The sequence below is a fragment of the Lottia gigantea genome (genome assembly GCF_000327385.1).
Source record: "Lottia gigantea unplaced genomic scaffold LOTGIsca_102, whole genome shotgun sequence".
NCBI lineage: Eukaryota > Metazoa > Mollusca > Gastropoda > Lottiidae > Lottia > Lottia gigantea.
Window position 1 is genome coordinate 124040 of NW_008706795.1, and position 18507 is coordinate 142546.

Here is an 18507-nt window from a genome sequence, read left to right on the forward strand (position 1 = left end):
CAAAGTTTAGAACTATCTATCCTGATTATCTAAGGAACATTTAAAATCTAAAATTTATGTATAAAACATAAGTACAGAAAAAATTACTTCTATTGATAAAGATCAACCGAGTAACTGTAAATATGTATTCGAGAAACCAGATTAGGACATAATCATTGCAAACATTTTTTCAGGAATCACAGTAATCTGATAAGAAAACAGAATAATAAAAGTTTTAATTGGTTGTATACATAAATATATAAATTTAATTTTCGAGGAATATAATCCGTTTTTTACAATGTAAGGTATACTGAGAAAATAGTTGAAAACAAATTGGTGTAAAGCATACAATAAACATTTTTCAAGACAATCAATAGGAATTCATTGTTTCACTAAAATTAATAAATGCCAGTATATGAAGATACTTTATGAGACCATTGTCTAAGCGATATTAAGATTCGTTGCGTATCTATTTATAGTAATGATCAAGAAAAATAGCTAGTCAGACAAGATAACATTTAACCACTAGCAGCTTTCAGAAATTTAAATTTAACAGTAATTTAATCAACTAAAATTTAAAAATGTAAAGCATATTTCTAAAATTGTAATCTGACCATAATCTAATAACTTTAGCCTTGACTTTTTGGTAAACTTCATAGTACATAAGTGACCCTCTTCACAATGTCAAGGCATTACAAATTACATCTAATACCTTGTGATCATTAGCATCTTTCCTTGTAACATGAAATGCAGTGATTAGATTAGATTGTATGCTCGTAATCCAGCCAATCAGGGCCCTCAACAGAAATACTGTTACCACTTTTAAAGGGATTGTAAAGAAGTTTTTTCTAGCCTTTTCATGTGTATCGGGACACTTTTGACTTCTACTTAGGACATTCTTTTTCTTCGTGACATGCCTGTGGTAACCAAGCTACCACAATAACATAATAATACATGTTATCTCCCCTTAAAGAAAACAGCATTTCTAACTAAAATTGCAGACTCATTCACATTTTGCTTCACTGTTGCCTTATAAAACTCTTTACTACGTCTTATATTCTGTAGTTTTAACGGAATGGAAGAGTTGTATGATATTTGTGAAAATCAGAGCGCTAAATATCCTTATTTATTATTAAATGGCCGGTTTTGGATACAGTGAGGCAAACATTTGGTAAATCAAGTTAGTTAAGTAGTAGAAGTATTACTGGAGGAGATAACATATATTATAATGTTACAAATTGTCTTCCTAGAGCTGTGTCATTTCCGGTTAACTCTTTCTGGAATTGGAACGTCCCAAATAGAAATCAAAGGTTTCCCTGATACACATAAAAAGGCTAGAAAACCTCTTTACAATCCTTTTAATACATGAATTTAAATAATTAAGTCATTATTGATGCCCATTCTGTTTAGGTATGTCTGGTAAGGGAGCTAACTCTACATTACTATCTGATTCAGGCATGCGTGTATAATATTTAACGCTTGATGGATCTATAACAGTATTTTCGCCAGTACCATTATTGCTTCGTAAAAACACAAATGATCTTTTACCATTTGCTGAAAAAATAAGGTAATTTGATTTTCCAAATTTATTTTATAATACATTAACAGGAAGATAAAAATACTAAGAAACTTCAGATCGAAACTAAGGATCATTCCCTTTTTTTACTAACTTCGGTAGGGGTCTAATGACAGCCCTGTTGAATGTTTGTCTAATTAACCTTTTGGCCTGATATACACCACTTTACAAATGCCTGCACTGAAGAGGGTAGAAAATCAATTGGTTAAAGCAGACATCATCCATGGCTGAGGACGACGGGGGAAACACGTCTAAACGTTGCATAAAACTTTAACCAGTGATTGTTGTTCCATAAAGCTGTGTCTATATATCATCCAGTTAGGTCAAAAAGTTAATTAGACAACGTCAAACTGAAGTAATAAAAAACGTTGAAAGTTCGGTCTAATTTTAATTAACTTGACTGGTATCAATATAAGAACAGTGATGCACAGTGACTATAAACACCAGGTACTATAAAAATAAAACTTTGTCTAAATCAAAACTTACCTTGATATTTGGGCATTTCTTTACCAGCAACAAACATTAACCAGTATAGCACAAAAGATAGTAAAACCATAGCAAAACAGAAGGCTAGAAAACTGACTGAGCCTAGACTGACCACCATCTGAAATTAAACAATGATCCTACTTTAATCTTAGACTTCCTTAAGTCTACTTTCTTTTAAATGGGACTGTCTTATTTTCTTAAATAGGTAAAGTCAAAAATCTAGAGAAATGTAGGCCTATCCCTAACATAATCTGAAAGTTTTAACTAAAAGTATCTTGTAGTTAACTTTAAGAACACCAAAACTAGTCTTAGGCCAAAATATTCGTAAATTGGATTACATGATCCTAGACAACAGCGATATTTTCCAATATTTTAGGGTTATTTTTGAAAGATAAAGATCTAATATTTATGATACTTACATTACCAACTATAATAGGACAGAGAGCTTCACCTAGACAAGCTGCTACCACTAAACATGTTGTTATTGATGCTAAAATAAAACAGAATTAGTATTAGTACAATATAGCTTACTGTTTTTTCTTCAAAAGTTTGGTATTTCCATGGTAACATGAGGTTTGTTTTGAGATATACCTTCTATAAAAAAAACTTTATCATTTAATAATTCTAATTTATCTAATTTCACCAGAATCTTTTCCACCAACTACTTTTTTGCAAAACCTCTTGGCATTGAACTTTTCTGGATAATCTGTAGCCATTAGCAGATTAATTGACTGGAATAATGGGGAAAAATGACTCATTGATGGTCACCAGATTTTTGCATACTGACCAAGATAAGAACTGACAACCATCATTTGATGTAACCATTCCAATTCTTTAACTGACTGTGCTACAGCCTGACTTCAATCAATGTTAGATGATATCTAGTAAACTTACATTTAATATCTATGTACTGTTCCATCATTGACATAGCTGACGGGGACATACTACTAATAAAGATACCAGCTAAACAAGTACCAAGATAAATAGCAATATTACTAGATCGAAATATAATAGTTATCAATATAGCAATAGCACAACCAATCTGAAACAAGAAAAATAGTGAATATAAATGATGTTTGGATTTGAAGAACAATAAATGTTTCTAGCGGGACTGACAAGAACTGGAAAAAAATGATGCACTAATATCCTATAATACTACATGTCAAGATAATACCTTCATATTTTTTCAACCCGCTTTCCCCTATCAGTGATGCAGGTAAGAGGGTCTGACATGGAAAAGGCGTCCAGACGTTCGGATGGGACAATAAACCAAATGTTACAGGTTGTGTACGTTAAAGATCCCTCGAAAGTTGGAAATCAAAAAGAGCAGGCTTATGCTGCCTTCCTGGCAAAGTTACCCCCATTGCACCCTTAATGGCACTACCTGTCTTCATTTGCCCACGTAGGACATAAAACTCCATTCATTTCAACAATTTCCATCACCATAAATAAGTCAGAGTTCTTTCCCTTTATTAATATCCAAACCTCTATTATATATGAATTAAGTGGGAGGTCCCAATCCAGTTCATATTTTTATGTGAATGAAATATTGTTGACAAAAAAAATAAATAAATTGGAAACAAGAGGTTTGTAAGATAAAATGTTTGATATTAATATAACACCTGAGGTTATATTTACCAGTAGAAAGCTAGTGTACATTGTGGTATATTTTTGAGGAAGAATATAATATCATAGTAATCAATCTGAATTATCAAGTGTCAATAATCATGTGTGACATAATAACAGGCTAATTTAGCATCAATATACAGAGCACATCTGTCCTTCTGACTAATTTAGCATATGCTACTTACAATATCACACAACAACATGAAAGCAGCTGTAAACTTCGCAGCTAAAAATATAGCAATCAGTCGACCAAATGCAAACAAACCCTGAAATAAAAACAGATAACATTTCAAATAACAGATTTCTTGAAGACAACAATTATGACGCATAGGGTAAATTTGGAAAGTATTTTCACTCTGACATTGCGCTTTTGTTGACAATTCCTGGCATTCCGCTTTTGTTGACAATTCTTGTCATTCTTCTTTTCTTGACAACTCCTGGCATTCTTCCTTTGTTGACAATTCCTGACATTCTGCTTCTGTTGACAATTCCTGGCATTCTGCTTTTGTTGACAATTCCTGGCATTCTGCTTTTGTTGACAATTCTTGGCATTCTGCTTTTGTTGACAATTCCTGGCATTCTTCCTTTGTTGACAATTCCTGGCATTCTTCTTTTGTTGACAATTCTTGACATTCTGCTTTTGTTGAAAATTCCTGGCATTCTCCTTTTGTTGACAATTCCTGGCATTCTTCTTTTCTTCTTTTCTTGACAATTCCTGGCATTCTGCTTTTGTTGACAATTCCTGGCATTCTTCTTTTCTTGACAATTCCTGGCATTCTTCTTTTCTTGACAATTCCTGTCATTCTTCTTTTCTTGACAATTCACAATTCCTGGCATTCTGCTTTTGTTGTAAATTCCTGGCATTCTTCTTTTCTTGACAATTCCTGGCATTCTTCTCTTGTTGACAATTCCTGGCATTCTTCTCTTGTTGACAATTATTGGCATTCTGCTTTTGTTAAAAATTCCTGGCATTCTCCTTTTGTTGACAATTCCTGGTATTCCTCTTTTCTTATTTTCTTGACAATTCCTGGCATTCTTCTTTTCTTGACAATCCTTGGCATTCTGCTTTTGTTGAAAATTCCTGGCATTCTTCTTTAGTTGACAATTCCTGGCATTCTTCTTTTCTTCTTTAGTTGACAATTCCTGGCATTCTTCTTTTCTTGACAATTCCTGGCATTCTTCTTTAGTTGACAATTCCTGGCATTCTTCTTTTCTTAGACAATTCCTGGCATTCTTCTGTTGTAGACAATTTGAGGCATTCTGCTTTTGTTTACAATTCCTGTCATTCTTCTTTTCTTGACAATTCCTGGCATTCTGCTTTTGTTGACAATTCCTGGCATTCTGCTTTTGTTGGCAATTCTATATGAATATAACTTTATGGTTTTTGGATTTTCTAAGTTGGGTACTAAAGTACCGACCTATCTAAGTACTGATCTAAGTACCGACCTATCTAAGTACTGACCTATCAAAGTATTCATACAAAAAAATGTAACATTTATAAGCTATTTTTTAATTTATTCTATTCATTGACAGGAAAAAACATATTACACTGTTAATCTAAATAGATAAGAGATAATTATTATTTTATTAATGATGTTAATGTCTAGAGTCATTATGAAGATATCATTAATATATTATTATTTATCTCTAGCTAGGTATTAAATATATAATATGAGTTCTAATGGTTCTTGATATCATGATAAATTTCCATCTTCCATATTGTGCTACACACTGTTATATTATATTGCCAAGGGTTCATGAAAACTAGTTATTATTGTGTCAACATACAAATTTGGACTTGTTTTGGCTTAGTCAAGGGCATTAACTCAAAAAATGTTCATCTCAAATGTTTCAAAATCAAATCTTCAAAGATTCTACCAATAATCGTATGAATTCCAAGTTTGGTAATTCTTTAATTGAGATCTCAATAGTTACATATTTATGACATAAAAATTAATGCTACCTACCCAAAAACAAGCATCTAAAATAGCCCCTTCATATTTTTCTATTGGTACATCACTTTCTTGAGCAAAAGTATAAATATAATTAGCATAGGATGACTGAAATTAAACGAAGTTGTTGCTAATTTCATACAGTATCATTTTGAAAAAATCTAAATTTAGTAGACACACCATGTCTTCAGTCTTTATTACAGCATTGCTCCAAAAAAGCAGAATTTACCACTAATTTTATTGGGAAGAAACAGTGAAATGTTGTTAATCAAAATTTGTTCTGTAAGGAACAGAGCCCTATCAAGATCTTACATGTACAATCTCAAACAATACTTATCTAAAAAGGGAAAATTCTGACCAATGCAGTGTGTAAATTTATATAAAACTCTATACATCTTTCATTTGTATAACTGTATCAAGATATCAGAATTCAACTAACCTGTAAGCCATCATATAAAAACAATGATACTGATGCTAACAATGCTAACATGACAACTGATTGTGGTCCAAATGCACAGCAATTTAGTCTGGACAGGATGTTACTGCTTTTTGATGCTGAAACAAATGAATAAATATAGTTCTTGTAAAATCTTAAAACTGAACTATGAAGAATAACAGACAAGGTATTTGCCAGTAACGGAGCAACAATATTTTTCACAATTTCAAAATATATGAAGATGCTGTTCATGTTATCTCTAATAGGAACACACTCAACATCATGTGGCACAAAGATGTCCTACAATAAAGGGTATAAAACCTCCTGACAATGTTTATCACATATTTTCTATTGTACTGTTCTAGTAACACTCTATGGTGGCACTAGATTGGAGAGTTCTGAACTGGTTCCATCTGTTCAAATTCTGTCCCAAATCAAACACTATAAAAGCGATTTTGTTGCATTTAAAAGTTTCCCGTCTATTTCCTTCTCTGCCATTTTGAATTCTGTCTGCACCTACTATTTTTTTCAGCACGGCCCTCTGACTTGTTTCATTGATCACTTTGTTGATTCCAAAAATTTCGAACATGCAGAACTTACCAATTGAGCTGCCCAATATATTAGGAATAGTGGACAAGAAATTTTCTTACCATCCTCATTGATAGTTGCATCCCCTAGATCTACATCTGGTATAGGTGAGACTAAACCACCAAACTTTTCTCTTACCACTAATGACAACACGACAGCAGCTATACACATCTATATATAGATATAAATAGAAATATTTAAACCATATCCTAAACGATCCAAGAACTCATTGGACCAGTCTTTAAAGGGACAGATGCAGCATTTTTGAGGGTTGATTAGTATTTGGGTTGAATATATGTAAATAGTATTCTGGACTACTAATAATTCCTAATAGACATCAAACTAGAAATTTAACTCATTCTTAATTTTTGTTCACAATTTGCGGTACCCGAAAATTGAACATCTTGTTTATATAGTCTCTGACACCAAGACATCTTCTGTGTGACATGATGACTGAGTTTACTCTTCAACATCATGATGTCATCAACTGATATTCAAAATAAAAAGTCTCTTAAAATGACGACTCAATAAAATAACTTTAACCCTTCCACATAAATGGTAGCTCCATATCCTAATAATGTATCCAGAGGTATAAGAACGACATCAGCTTAAAAAAAACTCACCTGAAGACCACCCAATATATAGAAGGCATAAGGTAGGCGTGACATGTGAGTGTAGCGAAATACTTTTCTAGGTTGTGGTGGTACAGATATAGTTCTATTGAGTCCCATAGCTATGCTTTCTACAGGTGGTTCTAGAGTAAAACCATCAACATATGGGGAACAGTCTCGGTTCAGTAAGAATGACGAAGCTATCATTGGACTAACAAATGCTCCAAAACCGTAACAACAATGCATGGCCTGAAATGAACAAAATATTTATGGCTTTTATATTTGCATCATTTCAATTTTCTGTCAGATTGGTGTGATTTATGTATTTATAGAAATAAATTATGATGTCACTAACAATTTTAAAGTGTTGAGAATCTCAGACTGGCCTCAGGTGATTCACACGACATCTCAACTTGAGGTGTTGTGCAAAGCACCAAAGGCACAATTCTGGGATTTTTCTTTGTTTTCTGGTTGTTGCCCGATATTTTTGGTCGGATTTTCTTTCAGAACTTAATTATATTTAGAACACCACTACTTGTCTGTAAAGATAATATTTTGGGGTGCAAAATGAAATATATCTGATTTCATCTAAAATTTAAAATACAATATATTTGACTTCATTTCCACAATAAAATTCAAAATGCTATTTATTTGACTTCATTTCCACAATAAAATTCAAAATGCTATTTATTTGACTTCAGTTTGACAATAAAATTCAAAATGCTATTTATTTGACTTCAGTTTGACAATAAAATTCAAAATGCTATTTATTTGACTTCAGTTTGACAATAAAATTCAAAATGCTATTTATTTGACTTCAGTTTGACAATAAAATTCAAAATGCTATTTATTTGACTTCAGTTTGACATTAAAATTCAAAATGCTATTTATTTGACTTCAGTTTGACAATAAAATTCAAAATGCTATTTATTTGACTTCAGTTTGACAATAAAATTCAAAATACAATTTATTTGATTTCATTTTTTTAATTTAAAGTGCAATATAATTGGCTTGTATTTTTCAGAAAGTAATGGTAATATTATCTGTAACAAACAGCACTGGTGCCAATAGAAAAGTAATAATAATGAAATTAAAAGATGTTTGATGTCCTAGACATGTTGGGTTTATCGATTTGTAACAATCTCCTTTTATACAATGACATTTCCATCTTGTATTTCTTGAAGATTTTCACTAATCCATGCAGGAGACAAAAGGATTATTTTTAGATTCCAACTTTAAAATTTTCTTGATTTGGCAACTTTTTTTCTCTTTGATACAAATCTTGGTATTTCTCTATTTCAGTTTATAGTCTGACTCAGTTCTGTTAAATAAAATGTATCCAGTTTTTCAGAAAATATAGATATTATACAAGCTGTTTTTGCTTCAGATTTTCATAATTCTAATAGTTTATTTCGTTTTTCTATGAGTCATGTGTTGGAAAAGTTTGCTTTGAAAAAAATGATATGTTTGAACACAGGCCACGTATTCTTGAAACGATCTTAGCGCTAGGATGTCCTAGAATCAATGTCAGAAGATAAGACATCCTAGAGCTAAGATCGTTTCAAGAATACGTGGCCAGGTATCTAGGAGATCTAATAAATATACTGCAGTTATTGTAACTGCTGTTATAAAACTCGGTTTGGATACATGTGTACTGAAATTTATAAGTTATATTGTCACTACTGTAATAAACTTAAGAAGGAACTGGACCTTGATATGATATATTATATCTTGTCACTGAAGTTATAAAATTAGGTTTGGATCTGAAGTAATAGAGTTATAAAATTAGTTTTGGATCTGGAGATCTAGATAATGTCAAGTTATATTGTCACTGAAGTTATAAAATTAGGTTTGGATCTGGAGATCTAGATAATGTCAAGTTATATTGTCACTGAAGTTATAAAATTAGGTTTGGATCTGAAGTAATAGAGTTATAAAATTAGTTTTGGATCTGGAGATCTAGATAATGTCAAGTTATATTGTCACTGAAGTTATAAAATTAGTTTTGGATCTGGAGATCTAGATAATGTCAAGTTATATTGTCACTGAAGTTATAAAATTAGTTTTGGATCTGGAGATCTAGATAATGTCAAGTTATATTGTCACTGAAGTTATAAAATTAGGTTTGGATCTGGAGATCTAGATAATGTCAAGTTATATTGTCACTGAAGTTATAAAATTAAGTTTGGATCTGAAGTAATAGAGTTATAAAATTAGTTTTGGATCTGGAGATCTAGATAATGTCAAGTTATATTGTCACTGAAGTTATGAAATTAGGTTTGGATCTGGAGATCTAGATAATGTCAAGTTATATTGTCACTGAAGTTATGAAATTAGGTTTGGATCTGGAGATCTAGATAATGTCAAGTTATATTGTCACTAAAGATATAAAATTAGGTTTGGATCTTGGGATAATGATAATGTAAAGTTATATTGTAATTACTGTTATAAAAGTGCTATTCATTCTAATGTAATATCATGTAACAACATTGACATCAATTTGACTTGAACAGAATAACATGAATAATGATTTATTAAAGCTGTATTCCCACATGGGAATTGTTTAATGAAATAGAATTGATCTATTTGTTCAAGCAAGTCAGATGAATCTGATAGTTTTTTAAGAAGTCAAATGAAATTGATAACTTAAAAAAGTCAGATGAGTGAAAAGTCGAGTGAAACTGATAATTCTTAACAAGTTAGGTGAAACTGATAATTCTTAACGAGTTAGGTGAAACTGATAATTCTTAACGAGTTAGGTGAAACTGATAATTTAACAAGTCAGGAGAAATTGATAGTTTTGATCAAGTCAGTTGAAATTACTAGTTTTTAAGAAGTCAGGTGAAATTGATAGTTTTTAAGAAGTCAGGTGAAAATGATAGTTTTTAACAAGTCAGGTGAAACTGATGACTCTAAAAAGTCAGATGAATCAGATCATTATCGATTTGTTCAAGAAGACATTCTACATGTAGAGTTTCATCCAATTCAGATAAATAATGTATCTTCTGTAGCTTATCTCTCCTAACAATAATAGAGAAACAAGGTCTTGTTAGTTTAAAGTGGAGCTGTCTTAAACAAAGTCTATTTATTTAGTATGAAATTATCATTATTTGACTTCTTTTACACATGTTCTGTGAAGGGTATGAGGGCATTGAAACGTACCCTGATGGTATTAATTCTGTGTACCAGGCAAGGCTACAAACATAGCAGAATTTGGAAGCATGCATGATGGGTTGATGTCAAAACATTTTTCCATTAGAAGAAGCTTCTAAATCAAACAGTTTTGAATTGTATTACTACGACTTAAATATATCATCAGAATGAAGATGACAAGCCTTCAGAGCTTACTATGGCATATTCAGTCTAATATGAACAAAATATACTAAAGCTAATATATGCAATAAACAAAATATTTAAGTCAATATTTTTATTATGTTACAAGAATCAATATGGTTAGTTTACTTACTAACTTGCCAAATGCTATTATCTTAGCATCTTTTTGAGAACACTGTACACATGGAATTATGTTTTGTTAAGTTAAGTACTCATTAAGTTAAAAGGTTTATTAAGTCTATAAAACTGTTCCACAGTTTGACTTTAATGTGCTAATATTTTACAGTGCTCTGGGGAAGAAGATTAAAATCCTTGACATTATCATATCAATATTCCTATTTAATGTCAGCTGACACTATATTATTGACATTTACAGTTGACAGTCAATTCTTACAAGACTGTTCTTCTCACAAACCACCAATCTATATTCATTTGTTAGAATGTACAGATATCTGATTTGATTTGGAGAGAAATTATCATGCACAAGCAGTACAAGATGAAACAAATGAAAGACAAGTATCCATATGGGTTTTAATAAAAGATTTAATCTGTTTGTTTTAAGGCAAATGGAGGACGGCACAAAGCTTTACAAAGTCAGCATTGATATGAACAGCTCTATTCAGACATTTTCATATTGTACACTTTTCAAGGAATGTTTACAATATTTACTGTAATTAGCATCAAATATATAATAGATGCATTACCCAAATGGTATTTAATGAATATCTTTGATGTGCCACTAACTGTTCAAATGAACTTTGTTTTTTTATCCGTTCTTGAAACTAAATGTTAACAGTACAACAATAAGCAACAATAATTCGTAATTCCCTGTTATCTTTTGTACTATGTTTAAATTAACTAAAAGGTTACTACGTTTTAGGATATTTAATCTGTTTCTATATCCGCTACCAATTTTCTCTTTTCATCATACAGCATAATAAACATTACGTTATAAATAAACACTATGTTATTACTATACACATTTTATTTAGACACTATGTTATAATTAAACACTATGTTATAAATAAAATCTACACACTATGTTATAAATAAATACTACAGTATTAACACTACATTGTAAACAAAAACTACACAATATGTTATTAATTAATGCTACGTTATAAATAAACAATACACTACATTATAAATAAACACTACACTACGTTATAAATAAACACTACACTACGTTGTAAATAAACACTTTAAAAATGTTATAAATAAACAGAATGTTATAAATAAACACAACGTTATAAATATAAACTACACACTATGTTATAAATTAACACTACATTATAAATAACTAGTCAAATTACACTAATTATAATGCTCTGTCTAGATGTATTTTATTGTCTTTAATTTAAGGTTGCGCTTTTTTAATATCACCAAAAGTGACATACACATTATGGAATGTTTTCTAATGTTGTAGAAAATGGTCAGGAAACTGATATCCACTAGAGAAGATTAAAGGAAAATTTGAAAACAGTCTCTTAATGAAGATGGCCTCTGAAACAGTGTGGTGAACTGGTTTCTTGAGTTGATGTGATCTATTATGCTAAAGAAGCTTTAAGTAACTTTTGTACTATAATCTCTTATTAGTTAATTACTCATTTAGTAATTATAGTTAATTAACTAAAGGCTTTGATGTTTGTGTTGTTTTTCTAATGAAAGTGTTCATCTTACAAATTTTGGACCAATTATAAATGAGAGTGTCTGTGATAGAATGACAGCTTTCATTCCAGGTTGGTTTGTAGATGACAAGATAGCGTCTGAAAGAACTTGATGTAATGCCATATTCAAATTTTTTTCATTTCCAATCTCTATTGAATGTTAACATTTGTAACCTCCATGGGATTGGGATTGGGATTTTAACATTTGTAACCTCCATGGGATTGGGATTTTAACATTTGTAACCTCCATGGGACTGGGATTTTAACATTTGCAACCTCCATGGGATTAGGATTTTAACATTTGTAACTTCCATAGGACTTAGATTTTAACATTTGTAATCTCCATGGGACTGGGATTGTAACATTTGTAACCTCCATGGGACCGGGATTTTAACATTGTAACCTCCAGGGGATTAAAGGGTCATGACTGAATGGACCTACCTGTAGAAATGGTGAAACGTTTTTTCCAAAGAGAAGAATCATTCTCAGATTGGCAAGACAATCCAAACATCCCATACACCATCCCATAAGCATTAAAACTATTAACAACGCAGCAAAACTGGTACAGGATGGAATAAGCATCATGGAGATGGACACACCCACTGCTGCTATTAATAGTAACATGTGATTGTAGATTCTGAAATGACAAACACATAAAATTTAGGTAAGCAAGGAACAGAACCAAAAATGGATTAGATGATCTTGTAGTTGTTCTATCTGATGTCAATTCCAACTGATTTTTTTTAATGTTAAGAATCATAATTTGACAAACAAAAATCGAAACTTAAACAGATATATCACAAATATTTTAAAGTCAATGGTTTCAATGGGTGTTGATTTGGATTTTGCATAGATATAAATAGCCTGCAGAAGTACTAGAACTGCACAAAAATCACATAATTCCTTTGAATATACTTCAAACTAGAAATTTAACTTTCTATTTCTATATACTTTTCTATTTATGGCTATCAAACTGTCCAGATAATTCTGGATGTAAAGCCTACAGTTTGACGGTGAACTGTGATCACTATTGCTGATTAGCTTAACTAAAAAATTCTTGTTTCTGAGACACTAGTACGATTGGTCAAATGGATGGTGAATCTGTCCCTTTAACATAAAATATATCCTTCATTATACTAATCTAATACAATAATACAAAAAAGGAAAGAATACCAGAGAATGAAAATAAAAAATTCAGAATCCATTAATTGCATTTCAAAAAAAATAATTACAGGAAGATATCCTTTCCATTTGGCCAGGAAGAGAAAACAGAATATTACTATTCATCTTCATGAATTTCAATTCTATCTTTCAGAGAATGATAAAAGTGCCATTTTTTTTACATGATAATGTCAGATAAGGTGAAGAATACAAGTCAGAGTGAAGTAGGCTTCAATGACAAGATTTATGGCAAATTTTAATCAGAAATAGCTAGAGGGTGGGAAACCTTTAACTAGAAAATGTAGAAACAGTCTTGTGACAGGATATCAGACTTCCGAGAGAATTGAATAGAAGCTATGTGAGCTACTGTTATTCTTCCGCCATTCAATCCTCAATCAATATACATTTAATTCAGCCCAAGTCACATTTAACTTTGGTTGGTATAATAGACCATAACACCTCAAATATACTTAAATAACTATTTGTTCTACATTAAAAATGAAATTGAGATTTACATGCTACATTCAGTATGCATGAGGAAAGTTTTTATACAGAGACATAAGCCTACTCAATTTGGATTCCCAACTGTAATGGGATCTTTAATGTGCACAGCCTGAAGCACATAGATCCTCACTTTAATGTCTCATACAAACAAACTCTTGGCTGCCTTGGCTACATTTGATACCATCATCTCATAAAACATGCATTTTTATTCCTGCATTTAGTAGGACTTACAAGAAATTGCTGGTGTATAAAAGCCAAATGATTTTTTCAAATAGCAACATATTTCAATGAGTCAAAATCTCATATCAAAGAGATATGGTCATTTTAATATTTTACAAGACGAATGCTCAAAGTCCAGTTCTGATATAAATCTGAGAAATTAGGCATTCTTCATCAACCGCAACGTCCATTAGTCTTATTACATAAATAATCAAAACAGCAGTTAATACTAAACAATACAACCATTTTAAAATTAAGACAAGCTTTTAACAAGAACAGTGTAAATACTCAGATGTGTAATGGACCATAATTTTACAAACTTCAACATGGAATTTTTAGTCATTGATTTTATTGTATTCATACAATTCAAATTTCTGAACCACATTTTCTTACACAAGAAAATTACCACACACTTATACCTTTTATACTTGATACTATAATATAGAGAGTGAATCATACAATAAAGACAATGACAAGAAAAGAAAAGATTATTTGTAGTTCATTTGATCCAAAAGGCATCTAGTCATTCAATCATTTGAATTTATACTTTACATCAGCTCCGTAATTTCTTATCAGAGTTAATATTTGAAACCAAACAATAGCTTTAACTGAGAGAAAAGATGACAAGTCAGTCTATTTTCAACAATGCTTTTATCTACAGGAATTGTTTTGGAGACAAAGTTGCTTCCATGAGATGTCTGTGCTTTGCTTTCAGAAACCTTGACCTTTATTTAGAACATTTATGTAATTTCAGAAACCTTGACCTTTAATTGTAAGATTTATGTAATTTCAGTAAAACTTCAAAAAATATGATATCACTCTCACTAGTCTCACAAATACGGCTGAACTAGAAATTATATCTAGACTAGTGACTTATACTCTTAAACTTGTTTGAAATAAGGCCTACATTATAAACCATTGTCAGACAGGAAATACAACTGTGTTTCAAATGCAAATAAAAAGCTACAAAATCAGATTTTTATTTATAGAGCTCCCAATAAATTTTAAATTCTGTCAGATGGAACATTTAAAGAGGATTATAGAGAAATCATTAATGTGTCTGAAACATGAGTGCTTCAATACTTCCAGCTGTGAATTTAGTCAATATATAAGAAAACTGAAATTCATTGAAACTCGTTTAAAAAAATATTTGGTTCTGATGTAGGCCTATATTAATCCTAAGTCTAACATACAATACTGGCATAAAAGACAGGTGAAAAGATTAAGAATTCAAGTCAATCCAGCTGTAAGTGAGCACAGATAATCAGAGAGAGATCAAATGCCAAGACCATTGGCCAAAGACCAGCTGGTAGACAGAATCTTCATGAACCTAAGTTGTAAAAAATTGATCATTTTTTCTTTCTTTTTTGTTCAAAGCTCGACAAGTTTATTTCTAAATCTAGAAAGAATATTGGCCAAACTGTTAGGTATTCTCTTTGAGGACTATAATGCATTTGCTTGATTGATAAATGAACTATTCCTGATGAAACTCTAGTTAATGAAGTGAAATATACGTGAAAACCACTCTAAGATATTTCCTCGGCCTCTGCTTCATAAAATCATTACCTATCAATATCCATGCAGTTCAGACTTAGTCATTAGAGTGTTAGTTAAATAATGTAATATCTTTGAACCAGAAAATCTTGACTGAGAAAATAATAGGCCTACTTTTAATTATGTACGTTCCATTTAATACTAATGAATGGTAATTGATATTAAAAATTAAATACCTTTGAAGTATTTCTATAGATAGTCTTAGACCTTTTTCACAACATCAGGTGAAGCTATTTAAACCAGACTGTGTGGATTAAAGATCCCCTCAAAGTTAAATTGAAAACAAAAATTGGCCCCTCTTGCAATACTTTCCCATTTCCACACTGCACACCTTAAGGAGGGTAGATCCAGCATTTCAGGGAGTAAATTATACCTTGGTCTCTATCTATCCATTGATGGCTTCATGTAGTATAAATTTCAAAATAATTTCATCTCCTACTCTTTATAGATTGTTACCATCAATATTTAACTCTACATTCATAACAATGATATAATCTAAGCACTTTTATAAAACGATTTCTGGCAAGAAAACAGGGCTTCCTTAACAATTTTTGGGGTAAAAATCTACATTTAATCCTTGCTGAGAAGTTTCCTTAATTTAAAATGGAAAAGCAGATAAATCCATTAGTCAAATTACAAATTCAAAGGTTCTATTGTTCTGATCAAGGTTGTCTGATGAAAGCTAGTTGCGCTTGGATACATGTGACATTAATCTGAATGGACAGACACAATTTTAAAAGTAGTAGGGGTAAAACTTGACACACAGAGAGCCTGGGGTCGTATTTTTGAAAACAAATATAAAATTCAGATGACTGGAACACTAAAATCATCTTAAAGGGGCATTCCGCATTTTTGCAAAATATTTTTATTATCAAAACGTTGTTAATTATACTTGAAAATATTTCTAAAATATGTTATTTATATCTATGTCATTCTATGTATCTACTTAATCAAACTGAATTTGTTTAGAAGTTTTTGACAATAAGGTCCTGAATCTGCTTCATAAGTTATGATAATTATCAGTTATCAGTAGCAGATGTCAATAAAATGCATTGATATTCAATTTGATATTCAACAATGCAGTATATTTACATTTTGAGCAGAAACCTTTCTTGTTGAAGAAAATTGATCAATTACATGTAAATAGTTATACAACTATCATTGTCAATTGACACTCAACATGTCATCTCTTCTCTAAAATCTTTTTATATCTCAATTAGAAATCCACTTTCTAACAATTTATCATTATTTGTGTTTTTCAAGCACTTGATCGGATGAACAAACTTTTTTGCCCATGCATTTAATACTCCACTAATAATACATTTGGAATTGCTTCTTTCATTTCTCATCATTAAGTTTAACCCTTTTAATACTAGCACGCACTCTACAGGTCACATAATTACGGTAAATATTTAAAGGGCTAGGTGCGCCACTTTGTAAATAGTCTTCAGAAGTACTAAAATGTATGGAAATCGCATAATTCCTTCAAAAATTTTTCAAACTATAGGAATCTCTTTTCTTATTTCTATAGATGTCCTTTCTTATTGCTATAGATGTCTTTTCTTATTTCTGTTTCTATAGATGTCTTTTCTTATTTCTATAGATGTCTTTTCTTATTTCTATAGATGTCTTTTCTTTCTATAGATGTCTTTTCTTATTTCTATAGATGTCTTTTCTTATTTCTATAGATGTCTTTTATTTCTATAGATGTCTTTTCTTATTTCTATAGATGTCTTTTCTTATTTCTATAGATGTCTTTTCTATATCACTCTACAATTGTTGTATTGGGCACTATTTTAAAAGTGAAAATATTTTATTATTGTATTTCTATATATCACAGAGTATACTAAAATTCAAGGATACATCTAACATTCATCTAACATTCATCTAACATTCAAACGCAGAAAAGTCTGGACTCACATGGATTTTAAGGCTCAAATTTCGAGAGTGAGCTGTGAACACTATTACTGATTGGCTTGGCTAAAATATTCCCAGTTCTGAGACTAAAGTATGATTGGTAAAAAAAATGGTGCATCTGTCCCTTTAAGCAACCAGTGAAGCTGTTTTCACCTAGTGATGTCACATGAAATTGACATCATACACGTTAAGTCTTATTACTAATAGTACAGCACAAATGATGTTCTATTTAATTACAATTCAGTGTTCAAAGGATTAACAATTGCAATTGAACAACCATAATAGTAAGTTGATGGTACAATTGACCTTTGAATATGAATGAGAAATTGAGATGATTAGACTAACCTATGAATATTATGGTACATTTAACCAATAAACTGTTAAACTATGGCGATTAGGGTTGTATGTCATGAAAAAGGTTGGCTGGCCATCGAAATTTAAGCCATGTGTGCTTATGTGTGTTCAAAATTATCTGTGTTTAAAAGTTAAAAATGACGTCTCGTCTTTCCTCAAGACTCTGACAAAAATAGAAAAGACATATATATAGAAATAGAAAGTGAAATTCCTAGTTTGAGGTATATCTCTAGCCGTCATATCACTATCAGAGAGAAATATCATGCAATTGGCATTTTCTGTATGAGTTATAATGTTTCTATCTATTCCCTAATGATGTTAAACAAGTATCATTATCACCTTCAACGCCATACAGAGTTAATATTTCCTTTAATAACATTCTATAATGACTGTACTTTTACATCATCAATTACATCATTCAATACATCTTACAATTATAATTCATCAACCCAAACTATGACAAGGTTTGAGATTTGTCTAGGTCTTCAGTTGTCAACAGACTTCTGCCAGTTTGTGATCACCAAGAATCGTCTCTCTCTGTTTA

At 31.0% G+C, this 18507-nt stretch overlaps 1 protein-coding gene across 1 annotated transcript; it reads right to left on the reverse strand.

The window, feature by feature from the left end:
• Positions 1-1366: 1366 nt before the first annotated feature.
• LOTGIDRAFT_170642 (hypothetical protein) lies at positions 1367-16046 on the reverse strand (the record flags this gene model as incomplete). Its single annotated transcript, XM_009046471.1, has 12 exons — positions 1367-1533; positions 2042-2159; positions 2461-2531; positions 2936-3083; positions 3853-3933; positions 4046-5026; positions 5635-5727; positions 6059-6174; positions 6706-6814; positions 7267-7503; positions 12696-12891; positions 16024-16046. The coding sequence occupies 12 exons, from the start codon at positions 16044-16046 to the stop codon at positions 1367-1369; spliced, it is 2340 nt and encodes a 779-aa protein (XP_009044719.1).
• Positions 16047-18507: the final 2461 nt, after the last annotated feature.